Genomic DNA, 16040 nt, shown 5'->3' on the forward strand with positions numbered 1-16040 from the left:
ACAGCCCTGCTCTACCATCCATAGAGCTCCCCCCCTGGTGCTGGCCATGGTGCTGAGAGAGGAAAGATACCACAGCACTGCTCCACCATCCATGGAGTCCCATCCATACCCCAGTACAGTCCATGGTGCTGACATGTGGTATCGGGCTCCAACCCAGGTTCTTTTTTTTTTTTAATTTTTTAATTTTATTTATTCCCTTTTGTTGCCCTTGTTGTTTTATTGTTGTAGTTATTATTGTTGTTGTCATCGTTGTTGGATAGGACAGAGAGAAATGGAGAGAGGAGGGGAAGACAGAGAGGAGGAGAGAAAGACAGACACCTGCAGACCTGCTTCACCGCCTGTGAAGTGACTCCCCTGCAGGTGGGGAGCCGGGGCTCGAACAGGGATCCTTATGCTGGTCCTTGTGTTTTGCGCCACCTGCGCTTAACTCGCTGTGCTACAGCCCGACTTCCTCCAACCCAGGTTCTAATAGGTGGCCAGGCACATGCTCCACTGAGGAGCCACCTCCTGTACCTACAATATTTTAAGTCAAAAGCAATGCAACTTAGATAAGTTAATCTAAGGTGTAGGATGACTCTGAAGAACCCAGCCAGAGCTCCAGGCTGTGGCAGAGGCAGAGGCTAGGCTGCCTCTCCTTCTGTCTCTTGTGCTCATACAGTTCTCAATGCCAAGAAAACACTCAATCTAGTACCCTCACTTTCCAGTGAAATGTAAGTCACCTGCACCAGGTATGCCCCTTGTTCTTTCTTATTTTATTAACGAATTGACTAATGAGAGACGGAGAGAGCGAGAAACAGAATGTCACTCTGACACATGCCATGCTCATTAAACTTGAGACCCCATTCTTGAGAGTCCAGCTTCTTTCCCTTTTCTGAGGATGTCAGTTTAACTGGACGCTTTGTGGACAAGGGAGGTAGTTCAATGGTAGCGCACACACTTTGAGTGTGTGAGTTCCTGAGTTCAACCCCTGGCTCTGTATAACTGGAAGAAAGACAGAAACATGGAGAATGTCATAAACACCCCCCCTCAACACATGAGAGTAAAATGGATTTTTTTTTTGTTTTTTTAATGACTACTTAGTCAATGTGAGCTTTTATTAGTTTTTGTTTCTTTTTGCTCCTATTTCTTCATTTTTGTCATCAGTGGGGCCAACTCCCTCCACCCTGATAATTAGAAAGAGAGAGGCAGAGATATGAGACAGAGAGACACCACAGCACTAAAGCTTCCTTCAGTACTGAGGGGCTGGGCTCAAATTTGGGTCAACTGAAAGACAAGGCAGGTGCACTGCTTAAGTGAACATTTTTATTTTTGCCACCAGGGTTACAGCTAGGGCTCAGTGCCTGCATGACTCCAATATTCCCAGTGGCCACTTTTTTCTCCCCTTTCTTCAAGATAAAGGGTAAGAGACGGGCAAAGGTCAGGGCAGGGGAGAGAAGGAAGGACACTGCAGCACCACTCCACACCTCATGAGCTTCCCCTCTGCACGAAAGAGGTGTGGACAGTGACCTCTCCCACTTCCTGTCACTAGGTCCTGAAAGGACCCTTCTCCAGGTGAAAGCCCTGCCCTCTCCCCCGCCCCTGTGAGGTGGGACTGCACAATGTGGGGGTGGGGGCTCCCTTTCCTCCAGACCTGCTTTACCAGTGTTCACAATTTTCTGCTCCTCAGGTGAACCCGCCCTACTATGTGCCCTTGGTGGAGCTGGTCCCACACCCCGAGACAGCCCCTGCCACGGTGGACCGGACCCACGCACTGATGAGGCAGATTGGACAGTCTCCTGTCAGGATGCTGAGGGAGGTGGATGGCTTCGCTTTGAACCGCCTGCAGTATGCGGTCATTGCCGAGGCCTGGCGCCTGGTGCAGGTGTGTGGGGGCTTGGGGTGGGGGGCATCTCCCCAGCCCCAGAGGCTCAGGAGGGAGTGACTAATGTCACATGGGCCTATATTTGCTCCCAAAAGGTCTTGTTATCAGGCCCTGGTGAAGGCCTGCCTGGCATCCTCTGTCACGCCCTCCCCTGCCTCTCACCTTCATCTCTGTGGGAGAGGAGGACACTGGTCTCCCAGAGCCTTGAGGATCCCCCCTTCCCTGCCAGAATGTTCCAGGAGAGAAGAAGTCCTGTTCGGAATGAAATTGTGTCCTCTAAAGGGACCCAACTCCTTTCTTTTTTCTTCATTTAAAAATATGATATTTTGTTTTATTTTCACCAGAAAGAGATATGGAGAGTGACCAGAGCATTGCTCAACTCTGGCTCATGGAGGTGCTCGGGATAGAACCTGGGACCTCAGAGCCTCAAGCAGCAGTATCTTTTTTTGCAGAATTGTTATGCTGTTTCCCCCAGCCTTCCTTTTCATCATTTTCATAAAGGAATAGTGATTTACAAGACAGTTGTTGCCACAAGGGTAAAATTTCTCATCCCTTCATGAGAGGTGTGTGCAGAAGACTTCCACCACCAACCCAAGTCCTTCTCCACCATCATGCCCTGGGTGCTCAATGCTTGCTCACTATAACCCCCTCACCCCAAGAGTCCTTGGCCTTGATTCAACAGACTCCACCCAGTCTGTACTTCACCCAGTGTTTTCCCTTTCTGTCCTTGTTTCTTAAGTTCCTTGTATGAGTGAGATCATCCCATATTCATCCTTCTTCTAGCTCATCTTATTCAACATGATTCTTCCAAGCTCCATCCAAGATGAAGTGAAGGAAATGACTTTATCAGGTGTTACAGCTGCATATTATTCATTGTATAAACATGCCATCACTCTCTTAGCTACTGATCTGTTGCTTCCAAGCTTGGGCTGTGAGAAATTATGCTGCTTTGGACATAGGTGAACAGATTTCTCTTTGGATAGGTGTATTTGCTTCCTTTGGGTAAATTCCTAGGAGAGGAATTGCTGGTTCATAGCATAGGTCCATTTTCTAGCATTTTGAGAAATCTCCAGATTGTTTTCCACAGGGGTGGGACCAATTTACATTCCCACCAGCAGTGCAGGAGTGTTCCCCCCCCCCACCCCTCCACAACTTTGGCAACACTTGTTTCTGTCATTTTCCATTTTCTTCCTGTTTCAAGAGCTTGAGGAAGAAGTGGTGAATGAGTTAACCCTGAAATGTATTACTATTGTACTTGTTTTACATGTAAATTCGAAATCACTTCTTATTAAAAGACTAGATTTTTAAAAATTTATTTAAGAAGCTTTGTAACATTATGTAAATTTCAGGTACATATTGTTGAAAACCAGCATGGACATCTCTTGCAATCACTAAACCATTGACCTTATTGTAGTCTGCAGCTGTATTTCTGTTTTCTCTAGTCCATCTTTTTATTTGCTTGAAATACAATAGCTTATAATGTTTTTCTTGCTCCCCTGGATCCATCTTGCTAAGATTAATGCCACCTAGTCACCACTCATGCTCTGCAAATGTCAGGATTTCATCTGTTTCACAGCTGTCTAGTATTCTGTTGTGTGTGGATAACATCTCTATCCAGTTGTCAGCTGAAGATCACTTAGGCTGTTGCCAGTTTGGGGCTGTTGTGAATAATTTTGGAATCACCAAGGCATCATATGCACCTCTTTGAGTAAGTGGCTTTATATTTTGGGAGTACATGCCCAGAAGTGGGATTTCTGGATGCTATGGAATGTCCGTTTTAATTTCTAGACAAGTCTCTATACCACTTTTCATAATGGTGGCATTCGTTTCCCTTCCTCCCAACAGGATGTGAGGGTCCCCTCCCTTTCTGCCATCCTCCCAGAACTGATGTTTCCTGTCTTGGAATGACAGACTTTCTCACAGGTCTTTCTAAGGCACTGTCTCAGGGTTGGCTGGGTTTGCATTTCCTCGTGAGAATAGAGTGTGGACCTCCTTCATGCACACCGAGGGGTGTCCATTTAAGTCTTCTGCCCACTTTCCTGTCATATGACCTGTGGATTATCATAAAACTATTCATAAATACTTTAACATTTATTATTGGATAAAGACAGAGAGAAATTGAGAATGGAAGGGGAGATAGAGAGGGACAGAGACAGAGAGACACCTACAGCCTTGCTTTACCACTCATGAAGCTTTCCCCCTGCAGATGAAGACCAGGGGCTTAAACCTGGGTCCTTGTGCACTGTAATGTGAGTGCTTAACAAAGTGTGCTACTGCCTGGCCCCTGCTTTTTTTCCTTTTAAATTTTTATTTATTTAAATTTTTTTTTTTTTGCCTCCAGGGTTATTGCTGGGGCCCGGTGCCTGCACCATGAATCCACTGCTCTTGGAGGCCAGTTTTTTCCTTTTGTTGCCCTTTTTAAAATTGTTATTATGGTTATTATTATTGCTGTCATCAATGTCATTGTTGTTGGATAGGACAGAGAGCAATGGAGAGAGGAGGGGAAGACAGAGGGGGAGAGAAGGATAGACACCTGCAGACCTGCTTCACTGCTTGTGAAGCGACCTCCCTGCAGGTGAGGATCCAGGGGCTTGAACCAGGATCCTTCTGCTGGTCCTTGCGCTTTGCGCCATGTGTGCTTAACCTGCCGTGCTACTGCCCAACCCCTGTCGCTGTCGGCCCGCAACAACGACACGGACACCAGAGACTTCTTCCTCAATTCCCTTTATTTCCTTCTTATGGCCACCTTAAGTACCTTTCACTGTTACATAGTCAACCAATGGGCATTAAGCAAGCATACAGCATTCATAGATCATGCAGCCTTCTACCAATCATAAAACAGTTCACATGTACAGCACGCAGTCTGTGAAGTTGGATCGTCCAACTTCCGCAAAGTTGTTTACCACTTTACTGGTTTAGCCACCACGTGGCCGGCGCCATCTTAGGGGCGTGATGTGCAGTGTCATTATGGCTCCCGACAGCTCCCCCGTTTATATATAATAAAATGAGCAGGGGACCATGCCTGTCTTAGGTTGTCCCAGACTGTTCGTACCCTTACCCGTCTTCAGCGGCCGGGCAGCTTGGCACGCCGCCTGTCTTAGGTTGGTATAGGAACCCCAGGGAACTTACCCGTCTTTGGCTACTGGTCCAGCATGCTTAGCCAGATTTGAGGGGTCTCTCCACCTTGGATAGCCAACATGGCCTGGACCATAATTTATCGTTCGACTCGAGCCTGTGCTCTGAGATGACACAGACAGTAAAGGCCCAGGATGTTGGCATCCACAAGCGCTGTCTCAAGGACCCCTACTCCAACTGATTCTTTTAGGTGGGAGACTGCCGAGAGCACATAAGCGGCAAACTCTTTTGCCATGGCAATCTGCACTTTGGTGGTATTAATGGAGAAAATTTGGCATCTCATGGTCTTGGTCAGCATGTCAAACTCAGCAGACCAGGTGCCATTGAGCATCAGGGATAATCGCCTGGAGTGATTAGCTGCCAGACTGTTATTGACCCATGCCGTACTGGTGACACACACTCCAGGCATGCTCCGCACACAATGAGCAGCCAGCATACCCTCTATTTGCTCAACTGACTCTTGGAGAAGGTCTATCCTTTGGTTCACAATTATGATACCTGCTCTGAGGTGTTGAACAACAGCTAGATTGGTTTGTAAGGCCTCGGCCGTGGATGCGGTGAGATTATTTAGAGCTTCTGCAGTAGGTATGCTGGTAGCTAGGGAAATGCCTGCCGCTGTGGCGGCGGTGGCAGACACGGCAATGGCAGCAACAATTGCCGCTGTAATGCCAAAATCTCGCCTGGGGCGGAGCAAAATCTCTATCTCTCCTTCCTCTATCTTAGTGGGTACAGGGAGATAAGTGGGTACCCTGGCCACTACAGCTGTGCCCATACCGTTCCAACATTGTGTCAGGTTACATCTCCCTGACTTACAAGGCAGCCGAGTGGTATTAACCGAAGCATGAACAATGAACATGAACGGGAGCTGTACACATACAGGTGTAGGGGGGAAGTTCAATGTAGCATTGCATTCAGAAGGAGAAACATTAGTTTCAAACGTCTCTCCGGGAGTATAAGAATAGGTGCAGTTTTTCCACATAGCCCCCCACACAAAGGAGAAAGGGGAAATGTCCGAGCAACCCCTGCCCGAGGTGCAGAACAGCCACACTTGCCAAGGGTTGACTGGGGCACCCTGCGTGGGGTTGCCAAAGGAGTGCTTATATCCTCCAAAAGAGCTGTTGCTAAAGGTCGGGAATCTGCAAGGTGGAGTTGCACACCCCACGAGGGCAGACCCGCGGGACAGTGGCAGAAGTCATTGTGACTGCCCAGGGGCGCCCGGAGCTATTGGAGAAATGTCCCAGGGTCTGATTCAAAAGCGTCACGCAGGGTCCGACAGAGTCTGCCGAGACCCCGAGGGCTTGAAAGCAGACAGTCCCTTGGAGTAGAAAGTCCGTGGTATTGAAGTATCCTGTGGCCGGGTCGAAAGGCACTGTAGGAAGTCCTGTGGAGGCATTTGTGGACAGGAAGGCTGGCAGGATTTTGGACTCATTGGTCACTGGCAGGGGGAATGGCCACACGCGGGCCGGACTCCACAGGTCATCACCATCATGATAAGCAGGGCACGCAGGGGAGTCATCTTTATGCGTCACAGCACGGGTCAGCCTTTCCGGGATCCACACAGGCGTCTGCTGATTCTGTGGAAAAACACAGACAGAGCCTCGCACCCATCTGAGAACTGGGTCCGGGCCGGCCCAGTGGCCGGTTAAAGGATCTTTCCACATGACCATTTCTTTAGGGCCAGAGTCGGCGGTGGAGTGCCGATCTGCTGCTGACTTCCCGTGCTCATCCAGGGATAGAAAATTAAGAGTAGGGAGTCGGGCTGTAGCGCAGTGGGTTAAGCGCAGGTGGCACAAAGCACAAGGACCAGCATAAGGATCCCGGTTCGAACCCCGGCTCCCCACCTGCAGGGGAGTCGCTTCACAGGCGGTGAAGCAGGTCTGCAGGTGTCTATCTTTCTCTCCTTCTCTCTGTCTTCCCTTCCTCTCTCCATTTCTCTCTGTCCTATCCAACAACGACAACAACAATAATAACTACAATAAAAAAACAAGGGCAACAAAAGGGAATAAATAAATAAAATAAATATTTAAAAAAATTAAGAGTAAAGAGAGCAATATGCAGCTTCTCTTTGGGGGAGCGAAACGTCTCCCCTATACCCCCCTTTTGTTTATATAAGCAATTTTTTAAGGTGAGATGAGCACATTCAATGACTCCTTGTCCTCTATCTTTCTGAAAACTTCTCCAAGGTGCTCCCATTGCGGGACGGTAAGAAGTCCCTCTTCCAGGAACCATGGAGCGACCTCTTCTACTGTGGACATGAAAGTCCTAATGGTCCCCATCTTAACAGGTGTCCCATTACTCTTCAGTAATTTCTTAATAGTTCCCTCCATGCGCTGGCTTGACTGAAAGCCTCCCATGGCGACTCCCTGCTTCAAAGCAGCTTAACCTGTGATCACAATCCTGCACTTCTCGCAGGTCCCTAGTCTGTTTGACTAGCTTTCGGTTTACTCATGGACCGTTTTGAGATTTCCAGGTTTCGGCACCACTTGTCGCTGTCGGCCCGCAACAACGACACGGACACCAGAGACTTCTTCCTCAATTCCCTTTATTTCCTTCTTATGGCCACCTTAAGTACCTTTCACTGTTACATAGTCAGCCAATGGGCATTAAGCAAGCATACAGCAGTCATAGATCATGCAGCCTTCTACCAGTCATAAAACAGTTCACGTGTACAGCACGCAGTCTGTGAAGTTGGATCGTCCAACTTCCGCAAAGTTGTTTACCACTTTACTGGTTTAGCCACCACGTGGCCGGCGCCATCTTAGGGGCGTGATGTGCAGTGTCATTATGGCTCCCAACAGACCCCCTCTTTTTTAATTTTTTATTGCCAGTAGGGTTATCTCAGGGCTTGATACTGGCATTAAAAATCCACCACTCCCAGTGAGCATTTTCCCCTTTTTAAAAAAATTTTATGTGATAGAAATTGAGGGGGTGGCAGGCAGTAGTACATATGGTTAAACAAACACATTATCGTGTGAAAGGACCCAGGTTCAAGCTTCTGGTCCCCACTTAACCAGAGGATGGGGAACTTAGTGAGTGGTGAAGCAGATCTGCAGGTTTCTCTTTCTCCACCCCCTGCCTCTCTCCCTCTCCCTCTCTCTTTCTCTGCCTTTCCACCATCTCTCAAATTCTCTCTGTCCTATCAAATGAAGCTGAAAGAAAAAAAAAAAAAAGGCTGCTGAGGCAGTGGATTTGTTGTGCCCACACCAAGCCCCAGCAATAACTCTGGTGGCAATTTTTTTAAAAAGGAAAAAAATGCAGAGGGAAAGGGTAGATACAGAGTGAGAAAAAAGAGAGAGACACCTGCAGACCTGTTTAACTTCTTGTGAAACTTCCCTCCTACAGGTGGGGAGTAAGGCCTTGAACCTGGGTCTTTGTGCATGGTAACATGTGCTCAACCAGGTGTGCCACTGCCTGGCCTTTCATTGAGCTTTATGAGTTGTTTGAGCCTTTTTTTTTTTTTTTTGCCTCCAGTGTTATTGCTGGGCTTAGTGCCTGCATTACAAATCCACTGCTCCTGGAGGCCATTTTCCCCATTTTTGTTGTGCTTGTCATTATTACTGTTATTGCTGTTGTTGTTGTTGGATAGGCAGAGAGAAATTGAGAGAAGAGGTGAAGAGGGGGAGAGAAAGATGACACCTGCAGACTTGCTTCATTTGTGAAGTGACCCCCCCCCTCGCCCTGCAGGTGGGGAGCTGGAGGCTTGAACCAGGATCCTTACGCTGGTCTTTGTGCTTCACACCATGTGAGCTTGACCTGCTGCATTACCACCTGGACCCCTGTTTGTACCTTTTTAAATCCTTAACCCTTGTGCCTTCTCCCACCCAGTAGGATTTTCCTGTGGTTTGGATCACATTGTCTTTCTTGGTGTGGAAGCTTTGCCCTTTGATGGAGCTCTACTTGTTTGTTTTTGCTCCTACATCCTGCACCTCTGAGATCAATGCCCCAAACTCCTCTCTAAGGTATAGGCGTGTGGCCTGTACACAGTCTTCTATGCATCTCATGCTCTCCGCTATCAGATCTCCATGGGACGCCTGTAGTGGATGGTGTGAGGCAGTGGTCTGGAGTCATTTTTAGGTGGATGTCTGTCCAGTTTTCCATCTCCATTCCCTGCAAAGACTGCCTCCATGTACCCCAATCTAGCTGGCCTGGGATGTCCCAGGAGTGAACAGACAGATCCTGGCCTTGCCTCCTTGGCTCAGGCACTACAACTGTTCTGGAAGCTGTTCGGGCCATGGCTGTGGTGGATGTGCCCTCCTCCTCTGGAGCTGGCTAGGTCACACCCAGACAGGTGCCATATCTATCTATCTATCTATCTATCTATCTATCTATCTATCTATCTATCTATCTATCTATCTATCATCTATCCATCATCTATCTATTTATATCTGAAAAAGTCAACCCCAAGCAATTAAGCCCTGGTGATGACAAACACACACACACACACACACACACACACACACACACACACACACACACACAATTTTTTTAAAAAAAGAAATTAAAGAAAGAGCAAAGAAATAAGGTTACATAATGTTCAGAACCCAAAGGAACTGCCTTTAATGAGTTTTGAGGACAATTCAAACCCAAAAAGATAAAATAGTTTGAGGTGAAATTCATGAAGGAGGCAAAGAACTTTGACAATGAAAATTATAGGACATTGCTAAAATAGAGATAACACACAGAAAGGGAAGAGCATTCCTTACTCCTGGATCAGAAGAATAAATATTGTTAAAAAATGGCCATTCTACCAAAAGCAATCTACAGATTCAATGTAGTCCCTATCAAGATCCCAATGACATTTTCAAGGAAATTGGACAACTGGTCCAAAAATTTATGTGGAGTCATAAAAAAAAAAAAACTATGAATAGCCAACGCACATCTAAGAATAAAAAGAAAAATATTGAGGTATCACACCCCCCAACTTCCCTTTATACTACAAAGCAATAGTGATTAAAACAGCATGGTACTGGAAAAAAAATGGACAAATAGAAAAAAGTCAAGAGCCCCGGGGGTCAGGCAGTAGTGGAGCAGGTTAAGCGCAGGTGGTGCAAAGCACAAGGACCTGCATAAGGATCCCAGTTCGAGGCCCTGGCTCCCCACCTGCAGGGGCGTCCTTTCACAGGTGGTGAACCAGATCTGTAGGTGTCTATCTTTCTCTCTCCCACTCTGTCTTCCCCTCCTCTCTCCCTTTCTCTCTGTTCTATCCAACAACAATAATAACTACAACAATAAAACAACAAGGCCAACAAAAGGGAATAAATAAATTTAAAATAAAAAAGTTTCAAAAAAATAGAAAGAAAGAAAAAAAGAAAAGAAAGAAAGAAAGATGAGCTGGGTGGGTGGGAAATGCATGTGTACTTGTCCACTACTGTTGACACATTCAAAAAAACAGTGGCATATCTCTAAGTTGACAAGCATATCATTAAAAAAAAAAAGGTGAAAAAGACTGACTCTACACATCAGTGTGAGCCTGCCCTCAGCTGCCTCTCGTGGTCTGGGGTGAACTGGAGCACCCTGAGCTCAAGAGCACATCGGCTGGCTCCAAGCTCATGAATCAGAGGCCACTCACAGGGGCAAGGCAGTGGGGTGTAAGCATGCTCAGCCCTGCCCAGCTCGGGGTGAGGTTTTAGAGACTTCTAGATCTTTCTAACTGTGGGTCTGGGGGTCAGGCTCAGGCATACAGGCACACCCCCTCCATCAAATGTTCAGAGCCCCAGAGCTCAGAGCCAGGGCATGTCCTGGAGTCCTGGGGGTTGGGTTACCAAAGAAGGTGCTGCCTTTAAGCAGTGAAGGTGGGCTCGAACCAGGATCCTTCCGCTGGTTCTTGTGCTTCACGCCACGTGTGCTTAACTCGCTGCACTACCGTCCAAATCCCTTTTCCTTTCTCTTTCTCCCTTCCTTCCTTCCTTCCTTCCTTCCTTCCTTCCTTCCTTTCTTTCTTTCTCTCTCTCCCTTTCTTTCTTTCTTTCTTTCTTTCTTTCTTTCTTTCTTTCTTTCTTTCTTCCTTTCTTCTTGTCTTTCTTTCTTTCTCATTCTTTCTTTTTACAACAGAGAAATCAAGAAGGGGGAGATAGAGATGAGAGACAGACAGAGAGAGAGAAAATGAGAGAGAGGAGAGACACTTGCAGACCTGGTTCACCACTTGTGAAACATCCCCCTGCAGGTGGAGACAAAGGACTTGAACCTAGGTCCTTGTACCTGGTAATGTTATAGGGGTGTGCTACCTCCCAGCCCCCTCCCCAATTTTTCAGCAAGTGTAAAGGAAGTGAAATGGGACTTGAAGTCTATATTCTGCTCTTTTCATAAACATTTATTTTATTGATAGGGCAGAAAGAAATTGAAAGTGGAAGGGAAGACAGGGTGGATGAGAAGGAGTGAGAGAGAAAGAGAGAGAGGGGAGGGAAGGACCTGCATCACTGTTTTACTGCTCATTAAGTTTCCCCCTGAAGGTAGGGAGTAAGGATTTGAACTTGGGTCCTTGCACATGATAATGTGTGTGCTCTATAAGATGTTCCATCACCAGATGCCTTAAAAAAAAGATGTATTAATGGAGGAATAGAGAAGCAGAGCATCACTCTGACAGTGCGGTGCCAGGGGCTGACCTCATCCTAGAGAGTCTAATGCTTGATCCACTATTGTGACCCTCCTCCTCTGCAAGCTCTGCAAGCTCTGGCTTGTGGTGGGGTTGGGGGTTGAACCTGGGCCCTTGGCATGTCAGACAGGGAATTCTATTGTGGGACCACCGTGCTCTCTCCCAAGTGCTCATGAGCATGGCAAAGGAGTTGAGCAACCTATTAGTTCTGTCACCAAGCAAGTTAGTGTCAGGAATCTGTACTGGGTGCTGGAAAGTGCTTACTGGGCTGTGTCATGTCCTGGGGTTGTGAGCACTCAGCCAGGCCCAGGGCTGCAGGCGTCTGTTTGGGGAGGTGTGTGTGGCCCCTGGGTCTGAGCAGGGTTTTGAGCTTCTACAACTTTACCAGTGCATTTTATTTTATTTTATTTTATTTTATTTTATTTTGCTGCCAGGGTATTGCTGAGGTTTAGTGCCTGCACAACAAATCCACAGCTCCTAGAGGCCTTTTTTTTCTTTTTTCCCCTTTCCTTTCTTTTCTTTCTTTTTTATTATTTGATGGGACAAAGATGAAACTGAGATGAAAAGGGAATAGAGAGAGTCAGAGAGACACCTGCACCACTTGTGAAGTTTCCCTTTGCAGTTGGGGAGTGGGGGCTCAAACCCTGGTCCTTACGCATGGTAGCATGTGTGCCACCACCTGGCCCCCATCCATAAAGTTTTAAACTGTGCCTGCCACTGATGTCACCTGCCAGTCACTCGGTGGTCAGGCTTCAGGGCTCCAGGCAGGCAGCTTCCAGACAAGAGAAAGCATGTTCAAAGCTTGGCTTCAGGCATGGCAGGCGAGGCTGTTTCAGAAGCTTCTTTCTAGGTGGCAGCTGTTGGAAACGCTAGGAGCTGCCTCGGGCAGGTCTGGATCTTGGCCAACGGGGAATGAAGCTGAAGTCTGAGGGAAACAGGAGCACAGAAGCTGATGAGGTCTGTGAGCGGGAAGGGAAACAGGAGCACAGAAGCTGATGAGGTCTGTGAGCGGGAAGGGAAACAGGAGCACAGAAGCTGATGAGGTCTGTGAGCGGGAAGAGTCTTGTTTCTACCTGGTCATAGGAAAGGGTGTGTGTGGCTCTGAGAACCAGCTCCTGCCAGACTGCCACACCCTCCTCTTCGATCTCTCCTTTAAAGCTCAGTTTCACATTTAAACTTCAAAGGGGGAGGGGGCCACAGGCAGTGGTGCACCTGGTAGAGTGCACATGTTACCATGTGTAAGGACCTGAGTTTGAGCCCTTGATCCACAGCAGGGGGGAAGTTTCATGAGCAGTGAGGCAGATCTACAGTTCTCGCTCTCCCTCTATTCTTCTCTATTTCCCCCTCCCCTCTCAATTTCTCCGCATCTCTATCAAGTTAAATAAATAAAAGTAAACTTTGAAGTGTTGATTACAGATATGTGAAGTGGCCAGTGGGAGAGAGCTTAGGGGATGAAACAGGACTTCTGTGATTGAGGCTTCAAGTTCAGACCCTAGTACATCATGTGCCAGAATAGTAGTGCTCTACCTTCTCTCCTCTTTAAAAAAAAGTTTTAGGGGAGATAGCTACAGTGATTATGCAAAAGAAGTCTCCTTCTTGATGAACCAAAATCTCTCAGGTTCAATCCCTAGCACCATCATCAGCCAGAGCAGTGTTCTGGAGAAAAAAAACAAAACAAAACCCATATGGTTTGTGTTTCTTACTAGTAATTTAACAGTGGTTTGCAAAAGTATACATATTCAAGTGTGTGTGTGTGTGTGTGTGTGTGTGTGTGTGTGTGTGTGTGTGTGTGTGTAACTCACCACAGCCACCACCAGAGGTCCTGTGTTCCCCTCCCTCAAAATTTTTACAAAGGCTAAGGCAGCTTGGTCACTGTTTTTCTTCCTTTTTTTTTTTTGTTGTTATTTTTAAAATTTAATAATGATTGACAAGATTGTAGGATAAAAGGGGTATAATTCCATACAGTTCTCACCACCAGAGCCCTGCATCCTATCCCCTCCATTGGAAGCTTTCCTATTTTTTATCTCTCTGAGAGTAGGGACCCAGGATCATTATGGGGTACAGAAGGTGGAAGGTCTGGCTTCTGTAATTGCTTCTCTGTTGGACATGGGCATTGACAGGTTGATCCATACCCCCAGCCTGTTTCTGTCTTTCCCTAGTGGGGCGAGGCTCTGGGGAGGTCGGGTTCCAGGACACATTGGTGAGGTCATCTGCTCAGGGAAGTCAGGTTGGCGTCATGGTAACAACTGCAACTTGGTGGCTGAAAAGCATTAAGATAAAAAGCAGAACAAAGGGAGCTGGGTGGTAGCGCAGCGGGTTAAGTGCACATGGCGCAAAGCACAAGGACTGGCCTAAGGATCCTGGTTTGAGCCCCCAGCTCCCCACCTGCAGGGAAGTTGCTTCACAGTTGGTGAAGCAGGTCTGCAGGTGTCTATCTTTCTCTCCCCCTTTCTGTCTTTCTCTCCTCTCCCCATTTCTCTCTGTCCTATCCAACAACAATGACATCAATAACAACAACAATAATAACTACAACAATAAAATAACAGGGCAACAAGAGGAAATAAATAAATATTTTTTAAAAACCTTTTTAAAAAAAGCAGAACTAATTGTTTAAAAATCAGGAAACTTGGAGCTCCGCTTCCCCAGAGCCCTTCCCCACTAGGGAAAGAGAGAGACAGGCTGGGAGTATGGATTGACCAGTCAACGCCCATGTTCAGCGGGGAAGCAACTACAGAAGCCAGACCTTCAACCTTCTGCATCCCAAAATGACCTTGGGTCCATACTCCCAGAGGGTTAAAGAATAGGAAAGCTATTAGGGGAGGGGATGGGATACAGAGTTCTGGTGGTGGGAATTGTGTGAAGTTGTACCCCTCTTATCCTATCGTTTAGTCAATGTTTCCTTTTTATAAATAAAAAAATTTAAAAATAAAACAAACAAACAAATAAATAAATAAATAAAAACCAGGAACCTAAAGGTAAGAATATAGCCGATAAGATTTGGGGTCTTCATTTTGAAAAAATCTAGGAAGTCTATTTTAGGTATATTCCAAAGGGTCCATGACTTTACTAATTTTTGCCTGAGCCAGACAGCTAATATGTAGGTGGGCTAAATGTATTGTCTGGGGAGATGGTGTCAGAGTTGGATAAAGGACTAGAAAGCTGGATCAGGGCAGAGAGAAGCTCCCAAATATGGGGAAAGTTATATAAATACTGTAGACCCCATCGATCTGAGCTGGGGCCCGTGTCTATTCATATTCAGTACAGGAACTTGTGTAATCTCTAAATCCCTGTAGATCTGAGCTTGTATTCCATGATCATAGGTAGGAACGTTCTAGGCTGCACTTATTTCAGGACCAGTCTTCCTTATGTGATAGAGTATGTTGACCCAGCCTCCCTTCAGAGAGTGGGGCAATCCCTATCATTACTTTCTACATTGAGGGCAAGGTTCTGTAGAAGCCCACAAGAGGGTTGCAAATTCCTTAGCAAGTTATAGATTCTACATATGAGTGAAGCCATTCAGTGGTTGTATTTTGCCTCTTTACTTATTTCACTGAGTATCATCAACTCCAGTTCCATCCATTTTGTCCCAAAGGATGCAACATCAGCTTTTTTGATTGCAGCATGATATTCCATGGAGTATGTGTCTCAGAACTTCTTAATACAGTCATCTGTGGGTGTGTATTCAGGCTGCTTCTACTCCTTGGTGTTGTGACTTGTTCATGTCTCATTTTAAAGACTCTTCCAAGGGTAAAATATCACCTTATCTCCCCTAGGTCAATCCACTTTTGTTCTTCTGGTGTTCTTGTCTCATCTCCATAACAAATTTCATCTTGAGGTTTTTCTTCATTTTTAAAAAATTATTTATTTATTCCCTTTTGTTGCCCTTGTTGTTTTATTATTGAAGTAATTGTTGTTGTTATTGATGTCATTGTTGTTGGATAGGACAGAGAGAAATGGAGAGAGGAGGGGAAGACAGAGAGGGGGAGAGAAAGATAGACACCTGCAGACTTGCTTCACCGCTTGTGAAACAACTCCCCTGCAGGTGGGGAGCCGGGGGCTCAAACAGGGAACCTTACGCCGGTCCTTGAGCTTTGTGCCACCTGCTCTTAACCCGCTGCGCTACTGCCCGACTCCCTTTTCTTCGCTTTTAATGATATCATGAGATTTCATCTGGTTGATCTTATTTTGTTTAGTTATATGTTTACTTATTTATTTGCCGTCAGGGTTATCGCCGTGACTCTGTGCCTTCCACTGTTACCATCAGCACTTTAAAAAATTCTTTTTAGGTAGAGACTTAGAGACAGGAGAGACAATGCAGCACTGCTCTACCACTTGTGACACGTATCCCCTGTAGGTGCACCGAGGGAGTGACTAGTGACAAAGTACATGATCACGTGTGCATCTTAACATATACACTCCAACGGATAATCCACCTCACAGCCCCAATCTTCT

The 16040-nt window shown here is 46.5% G+C and overlaps 1 protein-coding gene across 3 annotated transcripts in view; it reads left to right on the plus strand.

Annotated features, from left to right (window-relative positions):
- CRYL1 (crystallin lambda 1) overlaps positions 1–16040 on the plus strand; it is a 107932-nt gene that overhangs the window by 76499 nt on the left and 15393 nt on the right. For all 3 annotated transcript variants that reach the window (XM_016191000.2, XM_016190998.2, XM_060194750.1), the window contains exon 5: positions 1667–1861. In XM_016191000.2, the coding sequence (XP_016046486.1) occupies positions 1667–1861 (195 nt within the window). The remainder of the gene's footprint in view (positions 1–1666; positions 1862–16040) is intronic.

The sequence above is a fragment of the Erinaceus europaeus genome, chromosome 7 (genome assembly GCF_950295315.1).
Source record: "Erinaceus europaeus chromosome 7, mEriEur2.1, whole genome shotgun sequence".
Classification (NCBI taxonomy): Eukaryota; Metazoa; Chordata; class Mammalia; order Eulipotyphla; family Erinaceidae; genus Erinaceus; species Erinaceus europaeus.